Below are 21467 nucleotides of genomic sequence, written 5' to 3'. Positions count from 1 at the left end.
TCATCCCCGGGGCAAACAAAAACATTTTTTGATGTATTTTTATTATAGATTATCTTGATTTCTTAGCCGTATGCAAAATGAAAGCTAAATAACGGCACTGTTTGTACCTGTTTTGCAGTCAACCGCTAATTTTTGTCAATTTTTGAGTCAGTAAAAAGAAAACAAAGCCCAGTTGGTTCTTTTGCATGAAATTTTAGAGCAATAAGAAGAAGGAAAAGCCTTTTATCCACAAATGTTTGTAAATAAGACTCACTGTTTTTCTGTGCATAAAATCTGTTGTATCACCTTTTCTCAGCTCAAGAAATGGTCAGAGATCGTGTATTTTGACAAAAAATTATTTTACCGCTTGAAGCTTAAGAGAAGGGTTATAACACAATTAGTTGGTTTTAAGTCATAATTAGAAGCTAGACTCACATTATTTTACCCTCTCTTTTAGCCCCTCTATAGTTTTTGTTACACATTGTAACACCTTTTATATTACATCCTAACCTAACGAAGCGTATGTAAAGCTCAGAGCGGCATACATAGGTACATGATAAAAATATATAAATATGGGATGATGGGCCCTCATGGCCTAGAGAAGAGAATTTCATTTCAATAATAGCCAAGTTCATTATCTCTACAAATTTCATGCAATTTCAACCCTAGAATATCGACGACTTGGATTTTTATTTTCGGTAATTTGTAAAATAACACGGTAGTACTGCAGAGTTGTACTGACAGAACTGTAAGAGAAAAAACTTAAAGGGTAAGGTTATTTTCCTGTTTTTAAGGATATAGGACATAGTTAGTTCATTCCCATTTTTTCTGATTTTCTTTTAATAGCTTCAAAATTGTTGAGATTTTGAAGTGCGAAAACCAAAAATTCTTTAATAGCCTCAGTTACGGACTGCTTTCTTATGAAGAAACTGACACAATGTTTAAAAGAAAGAAAATGAAACATTTGGACACTTTGCAAATATTTATATTTGCAGTTCAAGATAGGACTTGGGATACTTTTTTTTATTCGAAACTGGTTACGTCTTGATCATATATTCCAGTGTTATTCTTTCTTAGATATTCCCATCTGTTTCAATTTTTTAGCATCAAGTTATGTCTCCTAGCATTCTTAAATTACCTGTTGAAACACTATGAGATACTGAGCAAACGTTCATCTTTTCAGTTCCAGAGAATGCTTAGTCTACTTTCTAATTAGAAACTAACCAGATCCCGATCAAGGCTTTCCCTTTTCTGCTTTCTCGAATGTATCTGCGCAAGACTTTCGCTTCGGACTGCAGGCTTTGCGACGAAGTTTTAACCAAATTCCTAAAGTGAATCTTCAATGTGTAAGAAGAAACCACGATTGATTTGCAATTGTTGCTAGGGCCCGTCTCAGGTTGGGTCAGCTGTATTTAATTCTTATTAAAATCGATACATGATATTTTAATATTCTTTTTAAGGAAAAACAAACTTTCGTAATAAGTGATTGAAAAATTTTGGAATAAGAACTTTGAGCTTCTTAGGGGGAAAAGCATTTTGAAACTATATGTCTTAGAAGTAAAAATAAATACAGAGAATGATTAATTTTGAATAAATCAGCAGTCTATAGAGACAAATGTATATAGATGTTGAAGATCCCTCACTAAACACGCACAAGAAGATTCATGTTCATCCCTAAATTGTATGATCTATATAATTTCTGCAAAAGCACTTTTTTAAAGACAGTTCGCGTCTTTTAGGTTTAAGCAAGCTCAGTCGTCCCTCACTCCTCAATTACATCTACGAAAAATACCAACTCACATGCTTTGCCATACATGTGCGTGTTGGGGATTATAGAAATTGTGTATAAAGGTTTCGAACAGTTTTCTAATAGTCTATAACAGTTTCTTTCCCCCTTTGGAATCGTCAGATAAATAAAAAGGAAAATTATTCGTGCTTGAAAAAATATATATACAATAGTCAGGGCCGATGGATTCCCTTCCCCCTTCGCTGCAAGAAGTTTTCTTTCCTGGTACTTCTGCGTATGAACCTCACCACCAGAAGTGGAAGCGATTATTTACTATGACAATATTTTCTATCATCTTGGTTCGATTCACAGGGGTATTTCACCTTGAACTTTCTAAAGCTGAACCTCATTGCTCATTTCTTACCTCTTGCTCTCCTGCTCTTTTTCGAGTTTGAACTTTCCTCAATTTTCTTAATGTATAAACAACTCTTCTAATACCAGTAATAGGCTGAAAAAATCGCAGATGGCGATCCAGATACGCTGATTCCAACTGTTGTACGTAGATGGCGTTCCAATTAATAACTCTCGCGCTAAAAGATATAAACTTTAGGTCCACTCAGAGGGACAAGGGTCGTCAGGAGGTTATAGTGAACACAATCACGTTTATGTTTCCTATGCATTATTATTTTTTCTGTCCTGATCTTATCGAACGGCCGTATCATAAGAAAATATTTGTATATGCAGCCCCAAACGGTATAAGTTCTTATTTTATTAAATTCTCATTTAATGGGATTAAAGCCTTATTATGTATCGGCATAATTATTGGGTTAATTTTTAGATTTAGGTCATAGGGTGTCACATCAGCAAAATCAGGTCAACTAAGCAATTCTGGTGCAAATTCAATTGTTCCTTCCAATTTATCCTTCCCAGAATCATAGCTTTTATATAATCTGTATTCTTTTGGAAGGTGATTAAGAATTTCAAAATTTGTTTTCCTTGATTCAACTTTGAGCGACGCTAAAGTAACTTATTCCTATATTCTATTTTAATCTTGACTATTTTACGAATTATTCCTATTCGAAGGACCATATTTATTGCTGCATGTCCTCTTACCGCAAGATTCGTTGTACAGAATTTTCGCTTTGAATTCGTTGCGATTCTTGTTGCCGCTTGTCTTCTAACCACAGATCTGGCTGTGCCTCATTTTCGTTTGCAATTCGTTGTGATGCTCGTTGTAGCAATTTTGGTGCGAGCCCAATTGCGGTGTGTATTATTTTCCTTTACGATTCGTTGTGATTCTCGCTGTTACTTCTGTTCTTACTGCATCTTTCGTAACGCACCATTTTCGTTTGCGATTTTGCTATCGCTTCTCTTCTTATTGATGATTTCACTGTGCATCATTTTCACTTGTGATTGTTTATGATGCTTGTTGTTGCACATCTTCACACTTTGTACTTTGGCTTTACGGGCTTATTCGTCATCTTGTAATATTTTGCTTACGTTATAGATACCAAAAGCGGCGCGATCCCCCCTGTGAAAAATTGATGAGACTTTTACTTAAATTCAGATAAATTTGATATTATTAATATAAATTTTTTCTAAAATTAAAGTTTCAGGGTACAACATTTAAAAAAAAAAAAAAAATTATTTGAAGCCGTTTTTGATAAAAGGAAAAACGTACTTACATCAATACATAGTCATTGCTTGAATAAAAAGGTTTTATTTATTATTTTCTTATTATGGTATAGTATTCTATATAAATAACAATTTATTTTTGTAAATATAGGAAAGAATTACCTTAGAACATATGGATTAAATACAAGAAAAACAGGTTTTTCAGATGAAAATAAAGAGTGGCGTTAAAAACGATTCCGTATACGTGCAGAGCTGACTTTCCTCTACCTCCCAATCTATACGCTAGAATTTTATATCGTGACACCAAAAGCATTTATGAGTACAACATATACTCACCTGGGTACCTTCGAAAAAGTTTGAACCAAAAGCGGTATTGTTTTAAAGCAAATGCTTATCTATATGCTATTCGATTCTTGAGACAAAATTCTGTTTATTCCATTCCAAGTTTTTTAATTGTCACTAACTCAACTGTCGTACGTTGCGGCGATTTCAAAAGAATAAAAACTCAAGGAAATCCCCTCTGCAGAGAAATCCCCGGAAAAATTCCTCCACCGAAACCCCCCACCCCTGCACAAAACAAGCTCCCGTGTATTAAAAATGATCATACTTTTTAATTTAAAGCATTCAAAAAATTCCCCCCCGTAAATAATTCTCCCCCTGAAAAATACCACCCGAGAAAAATCCACCTCCATAAAAAAAATCCCCGCAGGAGAATCCCCTGAAATATCCCACAACGAAAAATTTTCTCCTGAAAATTCTCCCTGCGGAAAATCCGTATCCCCGGGAAGTCTCTGACAATGCCCCCGTGGAAAATTTCTCGATATGTATAACAACAATTGTATTCGCTAAATTTGAAAGTGTGATTATATTTGAAAATTTGAAAAATTAGGTAAGTATTATTAACTTATTATTAACCGTTGGGCGTTGTTGGATAATTAATATCCAAAACTCTTAATCATGTGAACGGAAATAACTATCAAATATTTGTGTTCAGAGGTCTCCAAACTCAGTCACGGCGAAAAGTATTAAGAGGACTAGGGGGAGGACATTTTATTCAAAAAAAATTCGAAAGAGTGTACTCAGCAACTTTATAGTTTCTTGGCCATAGAATGAACAGTGTAGTAATGCACGCGGACGCAAACACAGAGATACACAGACATTCAGTTGATTTTATGTGTAGGGATAACATCAACAGCAAACAGATAATAATAAATGAAAAGCCTGATAAAAATTTACAAGTAAGACTGGTGTAACTTCACCTCCTTCTCTAATACTCTTAAAAACTTTCCAAACCCTTGCTTAACCCTTTCTTCTCGAATCCTTGCTTATTGGTGATTAAATAAAAAAACAAGTTGTTTTTTAACTGAAAGTAAGGAGCGACATTAAAACTTAAAACGGAGAGAAATTATTCCGTATATGAAAGGGGCTGTCCCCTCCTTAACACCTCGCTCTTTACGTTAAAGTTTGAATCTTTCTTACCACTCTACTTTTTAAAACAATAAACAAACTATAGCGTAAAGAGTGGGGCGTTGAGGAGGGGACAGCCTCTTTCATACATGGAATAATTTATGTTCGTAGTAAGTTTTAATGTTGCTCCTTTTTTTAGTTGAAAAAATGTTTAGAATTTTTATTTCTAAGCATTTTTGAATTAATACAGGTTTTGATTTTGGCTTATCGCAAATGAATAATTCAAATGAAATTCGCATATTAATTTTACTTTTTTTGGCTAAATGGCTTTCTCAAAATTTTGGTCGGAAGATTTTGAAAAAAAACGGGCAGTGGGGTCTAGTTGCCTTCCAAATTTTTGGCTGCTTAAAAAGAGCACTAAAAATTTTAATTGTATTTACGAACTTTCTTATTAGTAATAAATATACGTAACTTATGAATCAACTTACGTAACGAACTTCTATATTCGTATAATTCTGTTACGTATATAAGATGTTTGCCCCCTCGTCAGTAACTCGCTCTTTACGTTAAAGTTCGAATTTTGCACCAATTCCTTAAGAATGACCCTTGAATCATAAAGGCCGTTTAATTAGAATAAATAGCTCTTTAGAAATTACTAAGAATACTTTAGACCGTGAAGACCGAGGTATTGTGGAGGGGACTAACCCCCTGATATACCTAATGATTTTTGTTCGTTTTAAGTTTTAACGTTAATCCTTGCTTTCAGTTGAAAAAACTTGTTTGTTTTATTTAGTTTCCGATTGTTTTTTAAATAATGCTGGGAAATTTACCCTATGAAAAATTCCTCCATGGAAAGATCCTCCATGCAACTTTTAATGGGTAGGACTAAACTTGATTAAACTTAAATATATAAAATTAGCATAAAAATTCGATTCTTTTGACTTATCTGTTGGTATCAAAATTCCGTTTTTAGAGTTTCGGTTGCTATTGAGCCGGGTTGCTCCTTACTTGCATTTCGTTACCACGAACTGTTTGAAAACACTGGGTATTTTGGAACAGTTGGATTTTTATTGTTCAAAACACCTGACCAAAAAATAATTAGTAGTAATCTTTAAGCTGAAACATCTAATGACTGATGGACTGATAGACTGATTGCTTGGTATACATACTGATGCTAATTTCTGAAATATCTGTGGTCTTTCGTTTTCCAAGCTATTACTAAAACAATCAAAGAAAAGTAAAGAACCATATTAAACTAAAGACCACTAGAAGTAAAGCGTTATAACAATTCAAACTCAAAACAACGAGATGTTACTATTAAAGAATATATGAAACCAAAAACGAACAAGATAAGTAAATTATCTTAGTTACAACTTAATTTAGATAATTAAGATAATTTATTGTAAATTGTCTTAGTCTTATCTTAGTTATTATATATTAAGATAAGTAAGTTATCTCATAAAACATAAAGTAAAAAAAAAATTCTCAAACATAAATCCAAGTCAAACTAAAAACAGACTAAAATTACTTCAAAGGGGAGCTTGGCTGCTATCTTCGTCCCCCTCTTCTAACCGTAAAATTCAAAAGCCTATTGCGTCAATGACGTTTTATTGAAAGCTATGTATTTTGAACAGTGTGATTTGCTTTTCAAAACATCGATGAAAATAAATCAAAACAAATATAGCAATATAATAATCAAGATGACTAGAAAGATAGTAAAAATAAACTAAATATTTCACATATAATATTAAAATTTTCAGGAAGCTCACCAATTCAAGATTTAATCTCAGTGTTTAAATTTTTTTTTATTCAGTGTTATAACTGTAAAAAAAAATATCTGTGAAAAAGTGCCAAATAGCCCATAAAATCGTCAAAAACCAGGACCTTAACCAGAATTCTTGTTCGGGGTTGAGTAGGCTATGAAAAATATATGAAAAATTATTATAATGATTTTTTTTTTATATTTTAATGAGTTGATTTTTTTTTGGGGGGGGGGAAGTCCTCTTAATACTGCCTTGTCTGTGACCGATTTTAGAATCTGTTACTTATCAAAAGTTTAGTTTAGATAAGTAGCATAAAATCTAATTAGTTATGTATATTTGGAATCAGCATAACCAGCCAATTCTTTGATTTATTATTTTAAAACCTTTTAAACAAAACAAGTTTTTCAAAAAAAATGTAAAGATCTCCACTAAGACAAAAATGAGCAGAGATAAAGTTAAATAACTTCCAAGCGTAAAACTACCACAAATAACGATCAATGAATAAATGAAACTCAAAACGAATAAAAATTACAATAGATAAACACCAAAAACAAGAAAAACAATAGGGAATTTTTTAAGACGGTGGGAAACAAATTCGAATGAATATTTCGGCCCTATGTCCATGGGACATCCTCAGCAATACAAATAAGAAAAAACAACTTACAAGAGGATAAAATCAATAAAACTAAAATGAACAGTTTTTCAAAACAGTCCCAGCATCCTTACCTCAACGAAGTTCAACCAGGACTGATAAATAAATTGTTATGAAACGAGGTAATTCATTGAAATGAAAGAAAATGATTTAAAAACACGTTTTTAATGCCAGCCTAGCTTTTTTCACTGCTGATCTTATAGGTCTATTTGTGACACGTTCTGTGTTAATATCTATAGGTTTAATGGGATTAAAATTTCATAAATTACTAAAAAACATTACTACCAAAATTACATAAGCAAGGCTTATGTAATTGCTTTTTTCTTAAAGGAAAAAATTCCTTTAAGGCCAATTGTAGCTTGTACGAAAGCCCCCGCCTCCAACATTGGAAAATGGTTATGTACAGCCTTCAAACCTTTGCTTTTTTCTCAAAAATCTTATATATGTAATTCGGTTGATTTAGTTGAAAAACTCAAAAACGTAAATATTTCAGAAAATAAAATTATCAGTAGCGTTGATATTGTGTCTATGTATACAAATATTAATGCAGCAGAATCCGAGAAATCATTTGAAAATAAAATAAATGAAAATTATGACTTAATAGAAGTTTCAGCAACAGGATTAGATTGCAATGTTTTAATGACCTTGGTTAAACTTTGTAACAAGTATTCAATGTATTTCCGATTCCGTAATTCTTTCTACCAACAAATAAATGGCTTACCCATGGGTGCGCCTCTCTCCGGGTTACTGGCGAATATTTATGTAGAGCATATTGAAAATTGGGCATTAAATTCATATTTTTTGAAACATATCTTTTGGGGACGTTACATGGATGACGTAGTTTCACTTTGGAACTATGGGGAAAATGAACTTGGGGTTTTTTTAGATTACCTTAATACATATGATAGGAATTTACAGCTTACCTTAGAAATTGAAATTGCAAATAAAATCTCATTCCTAGATGTTCTAATTATTCGTAACTTAGATGAACTCAATTTTACTATTTACAGAAAACCAACACAAAACAATAGATTTTTACATTTTGAATCAAACCACCCCCACAAGTTAAAAGAGGTGTCGTAATATTTCTCGTCGATCGTGCCCTAAAGACTTGTTCTGAATTCTACATCACAGCTGAACTAGACTTTATCAGGGACATACTTTTTGGAAATGGCTATACTCTTTTACTTATTAATAATACAATTAACCGTAGAGTGAAAAGACACTCCCATAAAATCAACGAAAATTTACCATGTGAGAATCCCGATAAGCCCCAAACATAATTTACCTCCCATATATCCCAAAAATCACTAGAAATCTTAAAAAAGTATGCACACAAAATAATCTGTATGTTTTATTTACCAATAATTTGAAAATCATAAATCTTCTAAATTCTGGTAAAGATAAGACTCCAGTTACTCGCCAAGGATGTGTCTATCAAATACCATGCGACTGTGGCAAATTCTATGTAGGGAGAACCCACCAGAATTTCGAGAAATGCCTACAACAACATAAAGATGATGTCCCAAAGCTCTGAATTCTAATATTACTTCTGTTTCTTTTGATTCTGCATTAAGCAGCCATGCTGAGGACGGCCCTTGGACATAGGGCCGAAATATTCATTCTAATTTGTTTCCCACTGTCTTAAAAAATTCCCTATTGTTCTTCTTGTTTTTTGGTATTTGTGATGGAAAGGCAGTGTGGTCTTCGTCGTTATTTACAATAGATAACCGAGTCAAACTCGAAACGAGCAAAAATTAACCGAATATGGCTGTAAACTCCTATGCCTTCTGAAGGTGAGAATATAGCTTGCACTTTACTGAACAAAAATGACAGTGGATTGTCAGTTCAATTGACATATACTGATATTCATTCCTTAAAGTCTCAATAGTTATTTATTTACTAAAGTAAAAAAGAGAAATAAAATTATATTTATATTTTTTTTCAGGACCCTAAATTATGCAAACTGTCAGTTCTTTACAGATATTAAATTAAAAATATATTTTTTAACTGAAAGTAAGGAGCGATGTTAAAACTTATAATGAATAAAAATTATTGTGTATATGAAAGGGGATGCCCTATTCTCAACGCATCGCTCTTTACGCTAAAGTTACCCCACAAAGGAGGGGGTAAGCTATAGAATATGCGCCTTCCAAATGTGAAAAAAATTACATATTATAAAGTTTGATTAATTGTTTGATTAACAAGAATTGTTTGATTAACATTTCCCCTTCTTACCAGTTCTTGGCTAATATTAAATAAGAAAAACTAGTTTTTTTAACTGAAAGTAAGGAACGACATTAAAACTTAAAACGAACAGAAATTACTCCGTATATGAAATGGGTTGTCCCCTCCTCAACGCCTCGCTCTTTACGCTAAAGCTTTTAATCGTTTTAAAAAGTAGAATTGTGGCAAAGAGTCAAACTTTAGCGTGAAGAGCGAGGGATTGCGGAGGGGACAACCCATTTCATATACGGAGTAATTTCTGTTCGTTTTTTAAGTTTTAATGTTAACTTAAGAATTAACTTACGTAACAAACTTTTATATTCTTTTGTCCCAATTCTTTGAGAATGACCCCTGAATCAAAAAGGCCGTAGAATAAATAGTTGAAATTAATAAAAATAATTTAGCATAAAGAGCGAGGAATTTATCTCCTCCTAAATACCTCGCTCTTTATGCTAAAGTATTTTTAGAACCCCTCATATGCGTAATAATCTCTGTTCGTTTTAAATTTCAATGCTATTCCTTACTTTCAATTGAAAAAACGTTTTCAGGTTTATTTTTTCATTGTTTTTTTTATAGTAATGCTAGAAAATCCTGCGCCCTTTTCATTGAATTTTTCTTCCCCATGACATATTCCTCCAAGGAAAGATCGTCCCACATAGCCCCCTCCCATCAACCCCACCCCTCAAACCAAAAAATCCCCCTGAAAACGTCTGTACACTTGTTTGTAACTTGCAGCCCCTCCCCCAGGGATTGTGGGGGAGTAAGTCATTCCCAAAGACACAGTTATTATTGTTTTCGACTATGCGGAACAAAATGGCTATCTCAAAATTCTAATCCGTTGACTTCTGGAAAAAAATGAGCGTGGGAGGGGGCCTAGGTGCCCTCCAATTTTTGATCACTTAAAAAGGGCACTAGAACTTTTCATTTCCGTAAGAATGAGCCCTCTTGCGACACTCTAGGACCACTTGGTCGATACGATGACCCCTGGGAAAAAAAACAACAAAAAAACAAATAAACACGCAGCCGTGATTTGTCTTCTGGCAAAAAATACGAAATTCCACATTTTTTTAGATAGGAGCTTGAAATTTTTGCTATAGGGTTCTCTGATACGCCGAATGCGATGGTGTGATTTTCGTTAAGATTCTATGACGTTTAGGGGGTGTTACCCCCTATTTTCCAAAATAAGGCAAATTTTCCCAGGCTTGTAACTTTTGATGACAAAGACTAAATTTGATGAAACTTATATATTTAAAATCAGCATGAAAATCCGATTCTTTTGATATATCTCTTAGTGTCGAAACTCTGTTTTTTAGAGTTTCGTTTACTATTGAGCCGGGTCGCTCCTTACTACAGTTCGTTACCACGAACTGTTTGATCATTGGTTTTTCCTGCAAAATATTTCAGGTCAGAAAAAAACATAAATGTAGCCTTTGGTATTGGCCTGTTAATGGATTTCGTGGGAAGTGAAAATTATATTTCGAAATAATGTCCAATTTGGAATGAAATAAAGCTACTCTTTAGTTAGTCCAATTTTCTTTCCAAACATAATAGATCTAGTCACTGCTTTTGCTGGCCTGACCTAAACATATTTATTGTTACTTGTATTAGAGGGGTTGACCCTTCCTCAATACCTCGCTCTTCATTTCCTCGGAGGCAAGTCATTTGGGCCTTTCAACTATTTTGAACATAATCAGTCCTAAATTGTTATCCGGCATTCTGGAGGAATAAGAGGGGGACAGGAAGCAAAAGAGTGCAAGAGAGAGGTCTATTTATCCTTCGATAGCTTTCGACCCTTAAAAGACCATTAACACGTTCAAATCCGATTCAACAGGGTCCAATGAGTCCAACCGGCTGAGGTACTGGGATCAAAGTCGACATCCCCTCATTTGATTGAATGGTCTATTTGAATGATTTGATTACAGTTTTGGCCAACCCCTTTTGTTTATTCCTTGGTGGAGCTCACTACATGGACATGTTTACCTCTATTTTGCATCAGTTGTTGTTTTTTTTACCAGCTAATCTTTTATGTTCATTAAGGCCGTGATTAAGTGAACATGAAAACATGGAGCTTCAAAATTGAAGTCCATTGAACAACCTTCGATTGTCAAAACTTCAAATAGCACCAATTATCAAGTCTTGTCAAAGGTTTTGATAGACAGCTTCCTTTGGCGAGATTAAATAAAAAAAAGTTTTTTAAATGAAAGTAAGGAGCGACATTAAAACTTAAAACGAACAGAAATTACTACGTATATGAAAGGGGCTTTTCCTTCTCAACGCCCCGCTCTTTACGCTAAAGTTTGACTTTTTCTTTTTACTCTACATTTTAAATCAGTAAAAAACTTTAGCGTAAAGAGCGGGGCGTTGAGAAGGAAAAGCGGGGCGGGGCGTTGATAAGAAACAGTAGGGATACGCTGAATCTGATGGTGTGATTTTCGTTAAGGTTCTATGACTTGTAGGGGGTGTTTCCCCCTATTTTCTAAAATAACGCAAATTTTCTCAGGCTCTGAACTTTTGATGGGTAAGACTAAACTTGATGAAACTTATATATTTAAAATCAGCATTAAAATGCGATTCTTTTGATGTAGCTATTGGTACCAAAATTCCATTTTTTTATAGTTTTGGTTACTAGTGAGCCGGGTCGCTCCTTACTACAGTTCGTTACCACGAACTGTTTGATGCTTCAGCCGAGAAATAGTAATATATTTGGCTGTGTCTTGCATAGCTTGGTTACCGACCAAGGGAGAAGAGAAAATGAGCAAAAGAGCACTATCATTTTCAAGTACAAAATACCCATGTATACGAAACTGTGACGGCATGCATAGAGTGCATTTTAAAATTTAATGTTTTTTCCACTTTTTTTCCTAGGGATAGGCTATTTAAGATACCTCAGTTGATTAATTCGAAAATAAACACCAAAATTAGTTGAAAGCTTTCTTCGAGGATTCTTAGAAAACCAAAGTTTTCTTATGAATTAAATTGAAAAAAAATAACTGAAAGTAAGGAGTGACATTAAAACTTAAAACGAACAGAAATTACTTCGTTCCGCTCTTTACGCTAAAGTTTTTTACTGTTTTAAAAATAGAGTTAAGAGAAAGAGTCGGACTTTAGCGTGAAGAGCGGGGCGTTGATGAGGAAGCAACCCCTTTCATATATGAAGTAATTTCTGTTTGTTTTATGTTTTAATGCCACTCCTTACTTTAAGTTAAAAAACACTTGTTTTTAATTAATTTAATTTCTAAACGTTTTTGAATCAATGCATGTTTTGATTTATGCTCTCCGCAGATGAATAATTAAAACGAAATTTGCCTTTTTTTTCTTTTTTTTTGCTAAATGGCTTTCTCATAGTTTTGATCGAATGATTTTGAGAAAAAAAAGGAGCGGGAATGGAGGTCTAGTTTCCCTCCGATTTTTTGGTTACTTAAAAAGGCAACTAGAACTTTTAATTTTTAATGAATGTTTTTATTAGTAAAATTATTAATAAAAATAAATATTTATTAGTTAAAGATATACGTAACTTACAAATTAGCTTACGTAACGAACTTCTGTATTCTCATATTTTTATTACATATATGAGGGGTTTCACCCCCTCGTCAGTACCTCGCTGTTCACGCTAAAGCTTAAATTTTGAATCAATTTCTTAAGAATGACCCCTGAATCACAAAAGCCGTAGAATAAATAGTTGAAATTCCTAAAAATACTTTAGCGTAAAGAGCGAGGTATTAGGAGGAGGTGAGCCCCTCATATGCGTAATAATTTCTGTTCCTTTTAATAGAAATTAACGTAAATTACGTGAATTAACGTAAATTAATGTAAATTACGGAATATTTACAGGAATTAATATTTACAGGAAAATAATAACAGGAATATTCTGTTCCTTTCAGTTGAAAAAACTTTGTCATATTTATTTTTTCATTGTTTTTTTAAACATGCTAGAAAATCCTGCGCTCCCTTCATGGAAATTTTCTTGCCCCATGACAACTTCCTTCATGAAAAGTTCCCCCAACATATCCCCCTCTTCTCAACCCCTGCCCCCAACCAAATGAAAACACCCCTGAAAACGTCTGTACACTTCGCATTAACCATTACTATATGTAAGCACTGGTCAGTGTTTGTAATTTGTAGCCCCTCCCACGGGGACTGTGGGGGAGTAAGTCGTCCCAAAAGGCATAGTTATAAGGATTTTCGACTACGCTGAATAAAATGGCTATCTCAGGATTTTGATCCGGTGATTTTGGGAAAATAATTAGCGCGGGACGGGGGCCTAGGTGCCCTCCGATTTTTGGTCACTTGAAAAGGCACTAGAACTTTTCAGTTCCGTTAGATTGAGCCCTCTCGCAACATTCTAGGACCACTGGCTCGATACGATCACCCCTGAAAAAAAAAACAAATAAACACGCATCCGTGATCTGCCTTCTGACAAAAGATACAAAATTCCACATTTTCAAACAGTTCGTGGTAACGGACTGTAGTAAGGAGCGACCAGGCTCAATAGTAACCGAAACTCTAAAAAATGGAATTTTGATACCAATAGTTACATCAAAAGAATGGAATTTTAGCTGATTTAAAGCTGATTTTAAATATATAAGTTTCATCAAGATTAGTCTTACCCATCAAAAGTTCCGAGCCTGAAAAATTTGCCTGATTTTAGAAAATAGGGAGAAATTCCCGCTAAAAGTCATACGATCTTAACAAAATTCACACCATCAGATTCAGCGTATCAGAGAACCTTATTGTATAAGTTTTAAGCCCCAATCTACAAAAATGTGGAATTTCGCATTTTTTGCCAGAAGACAAATCACGGATGCGTGTTTATTTGTTTTTTTTCCAGGGGTGATCGTATTGACTCAGTGGTCCTATAATGTCGCGAAAGGGCTCATTCTAACGGAAATTAAAAGTTCTAGAGCCCTTTTTAACTGACCAAAAAACTGGAGGGTACCTAGGCCCCCTTCCACGCTCATTTTCCCCCAAAATCACCGGATCAAAATTCTGAGATAGCCATTTTATTCACCATAGTCGAAAAACCCAATAACTATGTCTTTGGGGACGACTTACTCCCCCGCAGTCCCCGTGGGAGGGGCTGCAAGTTACAAACTTTGACCTGTGTTTATATATAGTAATGGTTACTGGGAAGTGTACATACGTTTTCAGGGGAGATTTTTTTGATTTGTGGGGGATATTTGAGGGGGGAGGTTTACTGGAGAGGATCTTTCCATGGAGGAACTTCTCATGGAGGAAGAGACTTTCAATGGAGGGGACGCAGGATTTTCTAGCATTATTTAAAAAAAAAAAAGAAAAAATAAATATGAAAAGTTTTTTTTTCTACTGAAAGTGAGAAGCAGCATTAAAACTTAAAACGAACAGAAATTATTACGCATATGAGGGGTTTACCTCCTCGTATACCTTGCTCTTTACGCTAAAGTATTTTTTAGTAATTTCAACTATTTATTCTACGGCCTTTGTTATTCAGGGTCATTCTTAAGGAATTAGGACATAATTTCAGCTTTAATGTAAAGAGCGAGGTATCGACGAGGGATGAGCCCCCTCATATACGCAATAAAACATACGAATATTGAAGTTCGCTACGTAATTTAATTCGTAAGTTACGTATATTTTTTACTTACGAAAACGTTCGTAAAAATTATAAGTTATAGTTGCCTTTTTAAGTAATAAAAAAATTGGAGGGCAACCAGGCCTCCTCCCTCGCTCCTTTTTCTCAAAATCTTCCGATTAAAAGTATGAAAAAGCCTTTTAGCCCCCAAAATTAATATGCAAATTTTGTTTTAATTATTTATATGCGGAGAGCCAAGATCAAACCATGCAGTAATTCAGAAACGTCCAGTGCTAAAGTTTGACTCTTTCTCTTAACTCTACATTTTAAAACAGTAAAGAACTTTAGCGTAAAGAGCGGGCGTTGAGGAGGAAAAGCCCCTTTCATATACGGAGTAATTTCTGATCGTTTTAAGTTTTAATGTCGCTCCTTACTTTCACTTAAAAAAACTTGTTTTTTTGTTTAATTGTAGATAGGAGCTTGGAACTTCTACAGTAGGATTCTCTGATACGCTGAATCTGATGGTGTAAATTTCGTTAAGGTTCTATGACTTTTAGGGGTTGTTTCCCCCTCACCTGTGCTTCCAAACTTTAGTCTCTAGATCGCGCATGAAAAATGCAGGATCAAAAATCCGTCGACAATCCTTCAATTCGTCGCAATCCAAGTTTCTACCACCAGTCACGATCAGGTAGGGCAACGGGGAAGAAGCTAAAGGGTTCTGCTCCGCCTCAAGGTTTGTCGCTTGACCTAAATCTCTTGACTTGTCTAGTTCTTCGGCGTACCGCATTATTAGGTATTTTGGATATTTGCATTTACCAAGCTCCAAATGCTTTTTACAAAGGCGCTGTCTATGTGTGGTAACACTTTTAAGATGTATACCTCGCTTTGATTTAATTTTACCCATGATTTCGGTTTTGTATGCACAACTTTACTTAAGGCTCCTGACTATTTCTCATTTCTAGGTTTCTTCATTGCATTGAAATAATTTATGAAAATTTCACACTATTAACAAGCAGCTGATTCTACCAGCTTGTCATTTTGGTCTCTAGGGGGTATTATCGGCGATCTGAAACGATTCTTTCTGGCAACCGACTTGTAAAAATTTCAGGTAGCTGAAAATATTCCAGGGGACTGTTAGAAAACAGGAAAATACATCGAAAAATGGTTCCAATCATCTTACAGGCTATTGTCTTCTGCTCATGATGGTACCGATTTTGTTCTAAAAGCAATATCCTTCATAGAGTACACTTGTGAAAAAGACCTAGACTTAGTTCACTTAATCACGGCCTTAAATCAATTTTTTCTAATTTTAATGGCTTATTATTTGTTCGTTTAAATATTTTAAAATTAAAATTTGGCCCACAATTCAAGTTCTAACAGACAACTCCACAAAACTGATTCACTTTATGGGCTCCAAATACGGCAAGTACTACAATTTTGGCAGATCTAATTAAAACGGCCCTTCAAAAATCACAGTGATCATTAAATTGTTCATCCTACGCCCTTACAGTCAGAAGTGACGTTTTGTTGGTTTATCTGCTAGAACGATCTTTCTCTTCTCAATAGGAGATTGATGAAGTGTCATTCAAAAAGGTTGAACCATTTTGATTCTTATCGGTTCACCAATTGACTATTTTGGCTAGTAGAACAGTAAAACAAAGGGTCCTGAAGACAACAATTAACAACTATTGTTTGCTGATACCGACGGTTGATAGAAATCTTCCGCCGCATGGATGTCGGTAGTTCTATTTTCTAATAATGGTTTTATGCAAATACTTTCGGGCCACACTGCATTTAAAAATTCGTTGCCAAAATAAAAGAAAAAAGTCATTTTTCAGACAGTGACACCTAAATTTACAAAAAAAAGCTTTCTATTATATGTCCTAAATTTAAATCAATTCCGCAACTGGAGTTAGCATGGGAACTTGGGAAACAAATTTCTTTTAATTTTCTTTCAAATTTCTGTAAGGGTTACAGAAATAAGACTGGTAATGTGATTAGACTGACCTAGGAATTAAGGAAGTGCACATCTATGAAATTTTTGTTTCAGCAAGGAAAAGGAAATGTTGGCAACCAAGTGGTAGTGAAGGGTGAAGCCATCCTGCAAACTCCACCCCAAGCAGGGTGGAGTTTACCTGTCACTGATGTATATCCCTTGAGGCACCATTTAGATATTTTCCATTAAAGATATTCCCATTTAAGTTATTCAGGGGGACGGGCTTATATTGTCTTCAGGTTTTGAAAAACTAGCTCAACTTCTGAATCTAGGAATAAGCCTATTTTTCCGAGTGAGTACGGCATTTGAAGAAATATATTCCCAATAAAAGAATGATTTGAAAAGTCAAAGGGACTATTTTTTTTTTTTTTATTTTGAGGAGAGCAAGCGATCTCAATGACTTCCCATCTTAAGTTTGCTCATGATTTTTTCGGAATTTAAAAACACTGATAGCGTTTACAGTAAAATTATGCAATTTTGGACAAAACTACTTATTTAATGATTAGGTTTCTAATTTTGATTTTTTTTTCTCAAATAAAGCCTACTAAAGTCCGTTTATTTCATATGATTTATGCTCGATTATGATTTACAACAAAATTTCTTTCTCTCAGAATGTTACAGACAATTGTTTGATTTTCAATTGCAATCTAAGATTTTTCCTTTGCAAAAGCTCATATTATAAAATATCTTTTACAACGGTCATTTAATTTATATAGAGATTAACTTCTCAAGATTAAACCATAAAAAAATCTTTTCAAGTCAAAATATTGAGCGACATTAAGATTACAACATAGAAGCTCATTATTCGATAGCTGTTTTTCTTTCGTAACATTTCGGTCCTCTTCGGGCCAAGATTCCTGTTTTGCGGGAGGAAAAGGCAAAATCCGCACATAGCCGATCTATGATAGTTAAAAGTGCGACTTATGCCATTTTGGTCGAAAGTGAGCTATGTATGTGTCATGGGTAGACTTAGCACGGGTAGTTGAATGGTGCAGTCAGCGTTGTCCCATCTTGTACCGTTACGAAGATAAAAAAGACATACACCAGTTTTGACATGGCTTTTGTCTCAATTTTTGTCAAAGAAACTGGAGACCTACGCTAAAAAATGTATTAATTTTATATTTACTCAGAATACTTTTAACAAAAAGGATTGTCTTATCTATAGGAAAAAGGAGACATACGCCATAAAGGATAATTGTTTCTGAAGGGGGCAGAAGAGGTCAAAGATTTTTTCAAATTAACAGAAATATATTTAAGTCGAGTAGGCTATAGACGACTAGTGCTGCCAAGTCCTGCTGATTTCTGCCAATTAGGTAAGTGAAAATTATATTTGTCAAATGATATATTCATATCGACAGTATGCAGGATTAATGCACTTCAACAATTATCTTCTTTTTGTTTTAAATCATGTTGACAAGCAGCCCCAGAAAATTATAATTAATAACTTTGCTTTGAGACCTTCCATGTGAACATTCATGAATATGATATTATTCCATTACGAGTTTATTTTTTTAGGCTTTGCTCATTCCATGTATGCAAATTATAAATGCTGGTAATTGCCAATTATTTTCCATCATTCATCATGATGATTCAACAGTAGTTCATGAGTAACAGAAGCAGTCAGACACGCATTTGTGAAGTATCCAGTTTTTCAGTTGGAGGGGGGGGGGTACAGTTTATATACTTAGGTGAACTACATAAGAGATATGAATAGTCTGGAAAAATACACAAGGCAAACTTCGAGAATTGTGAAGGCAAATAAAACATCTTGTGATAACGAACTGTAAGTAAGGAGTAACACGGCTCAATAGTAACCAAAACTTCAAAAAACGGAATTTTAATATCTATGGATATATCTAAAGAATTGGCTTTTTATGCTAATTCCAAATATATAAGAATTTTTCAAGTTTAGTTTTACTCATCAAAAGCTAAGAGTCTGAGAAAATGTGCCTGGTTTTAAAAAAAAGTCAAGGAACCATAATAAAAATTAAATAAAAACTTAAAACTTAGTTTAAAACTTAAAGACATTAAAACTTAAAACGAACAGAAATTGTTCCGTATATGAGAGAGGTTGTCCCCTCCTCAACGCTTCGCTCTATACGATAAAGTTTGACTCTTTGTCACAACTCTACTTTTTAAAACAATAAAAATTTTAGCGTAAAGAGCGAGGTGTTGAGGAGGGGACAACCCCTTTCATATATGGAATAATTTTGTTCGTTTTAAGTTTTAATGTCGCTCCTTAGTTTCAGTTAAAAAAAAACTTTTTTTTTATTTTAATTTCTGAACGTTTTTGAATTAATGCGTGTTTTGATTTTGACTCACAGCACATGAATAATTAAAAAGAAATTTGCAAATTATTTTTTTTGCTAAATAACTATCTCATACTTTTGATCGGAGGGTTGTGATAAAACAAAAGGGTGGGGGAGGATGTCAAGTTGCCCTCCAACTTTTGGCTACTTAAAAATGCAACTAAAATTTTATTTTTTTTAGGAACGTTATTGTTAGTAAAAATATACGTAACTTAAGTGTTGTTAATGTGCTAACAGAAGGCTTAGAAACATAGGACATAGAGGGCCTTATACTGAGTCTAGTGTCATGGAACATACAAGGATTACGTGATAAGTTGACCTATTTATATGACGATTTATTTTCGTTTGATGTGATTTCGCTTATTGAAACATGGAACGATTGTTCTCCTATATCACCTCTCCCCGGGTATTTCGTTGAACAGACCGTGCGTAATGTAGCAAGAAATAATAGACATTATGGTGGCATTTTGGTTTTGGTTAAAGCATCTGCTATTGAAGGTTATGAGAGAATCAGTAGTAGATCTGAAAACTTGCTTTGGCTGTATATTTATTTGAAATGTGGGAAGCAATTAATTTTGGGTGTAGTGTATATACCTCCACAGAATAGTTCGTATAATCGAGAAAATACTTGGGAAATTTTAGGAGAAGAATTTTCGTTAATACAAAAAAGTTATAGAGATCTAGAGTGTGTGCTAATGGGGGATTTCAATGCTTATACCGGCCTGGAGGCTGAGATCCCAGATGTGTTGATCCCGGATTTAGGTGATTTTGTCCCAATTTGTTGTAGAATACCACGAAGCAACAAGGATGAAAAAAGAAAAATAAATGTATGGGGAAGAAAGCTCCTGGCGTTTTGTGGGGAACATGGTCTGATGATTGCGAATGGTAGGTTTGGGAATTATAAGGGTAGGGGCGAGTTCACTTGCCTTTCGGGTCCAACTCCAAGTGTTGTAGATTATGTGCTAATTAATACGCAATTTGTACCTGAATCAATAAATATGGGAGTATTAGATTTAGTTGGATCTGATCATAGAGCTATTATGCTTGAGGTGAAGATTAGGCAGTTTTTGGACCACGGTTCACGAGTAAGAAATTTCTACAATGCGGATTATAGAAAGATAGGTTTAGAAAAACGAATTAGAAATGACTTAACAGATAAAGATATTGAGGCATTTAAAAGGGAGCTCTTGGAGTCGCATGTAAAAAATAAGTAGAAAGCGTTAGAAGACAATGAAAAAAATGCACACAGTGTAATTATGCTGTTAAATGAAATAGTGGGCAGTTGTGCAGAATCATGTGGCCTGACTAAAAAATAAAAAAGAATGAGGGATATTTTGACTTGGATTGCAAGTTAATGAAAGAAGAAGTAAAATATTTATTAAATCGTTTGAATGAACTTAATAGCACGGAAGATCAAAGTCTGAGATTGGCTAAATATAAAGATAAAAGAAGAGAATATAAAAGTTTAATAAAAAGAAAAAAAAGAGTACGAGAATAAGAAGAAACTGGACATTGCTGACGATTTTAAAAATAAAGACTTTAAAAAGTTTTGGGGCTATATAAAGAATGATAGTGGAAAGGGAAATGTTAATACCCAGGCTGTTCCGGAAGCTGATTCATGGCCTGATTACCTAAATAATTTGGAAGGTGACTCTGTAGATCTTCAGGAGGTAGCGCATACCCCAGAGATGGTTATTTATCCTATGAGGGAACATGATTACGATTTAGTGGGTGATGTGAATGGCCAAGAGATTAAGTCAATATTTAAGAATTTAAAAGGTGGTACTGCTGCGGGTCTTGATGGTATACCAATATTGTTATTTAAGAATTTTCTTTCCATTTTGATGCCGATAATTGTTCGTCTTTGTAATAAGGTGTTAACGTCAGGGCAATGGCCAAGCGCTTGGAAGACATCATTGTTTATACCACTTTTTAAGAGAGGAAACCCAAAGGCGCATGAAAATTATCGTTTAATAGCGCTTGCCCCTGCTTTAAGTAAGGTCTTGGAGAAAATATTAGATACCAGGCTTTCCAATTGGTTAAATAAAAATAATTTAATACATGAGGAACAAGGAGGTTTCAGGACAGGGTATGGGACGACAGATAGTGTGTTTATTTTAAAGGCATTAATAGATAAATATGGAAAGGGTAAAACTTGTCTTTATGTGGGATTTCTGGATCTCCATAAGGCTTTTGATAGTGTCGACAGAGAGTTATTGAATGATG

The 21467-nt window shown here is 34.2% G+C and overlaps 2 protein-coding genes across 4 annotated transcripts in view; one reads left to right on the top strand and one right to left on the bottom strand.

Annotated features, from left to right (window-relative positions):
- Positions 1 to 2275, bottom strand: part of LOC136032739 (calbindin-32-like) — a 179945-nt gene extending 177670 nt beyond the window's left edge. Inside the window, exon 1 of one of the 2 annotated variants that reach the window (XM_065713072.1) lies at positions 2130 to 2275. Coding sequence is in view for 1 of the 2 variants with exons in the window: in XM_065713071.1 (XP_065569143.1) it covers positions 1118 to 1154 (37 nt within the window). In the remaining variant the exon portion in view is untranslated. Of the gene's footprint in view, positions 1 to 1117; positions 1218 to 2129 lie in introns of those variants that run through there. The other variant, XM_065713071.1, reaches the window with a different exon arrangement.
- LOC136032738 (uncharacterized) overlaps positions 1 to 21467 on the top strand; it is a 161179-nt gene that overhangs the window by 35714 nt on the left and 103998 nt on the right. The window contains exon 2 of one of the 2 annotated variants that reach the window (XM_065713068.1): positions 18098 to 18245. The exons of the other annotated variant lie outside the window; for it this stretch is intronic. The gene's annotated coding sequence lies outside the window, so the exon portion shown is untranslated. The remainder of the gene's footprint in view (positions 1 to 18097; positions 18246 to 21467) is intronic. 2 annotated transcript variants of the gene reach the window in all.

This window comes from Artemia franciscana, chromosome 11 (genome assembly GCF_032884065.1).
Source record: "Artemia franciscana chromosome 11, ASM3288406v1, whole genome shotgun sequence".
In the NCBI taxonomy this organism is placed as follows: Eukaryota; Metazoa; Arthropoda; class Branchiopoda; order Anostraca; family Artemiidae; genus Artemia; species Artemia franciscana.
This window is presented reverse-complemented; position numbering and strand designations above follow the sequence as displayed.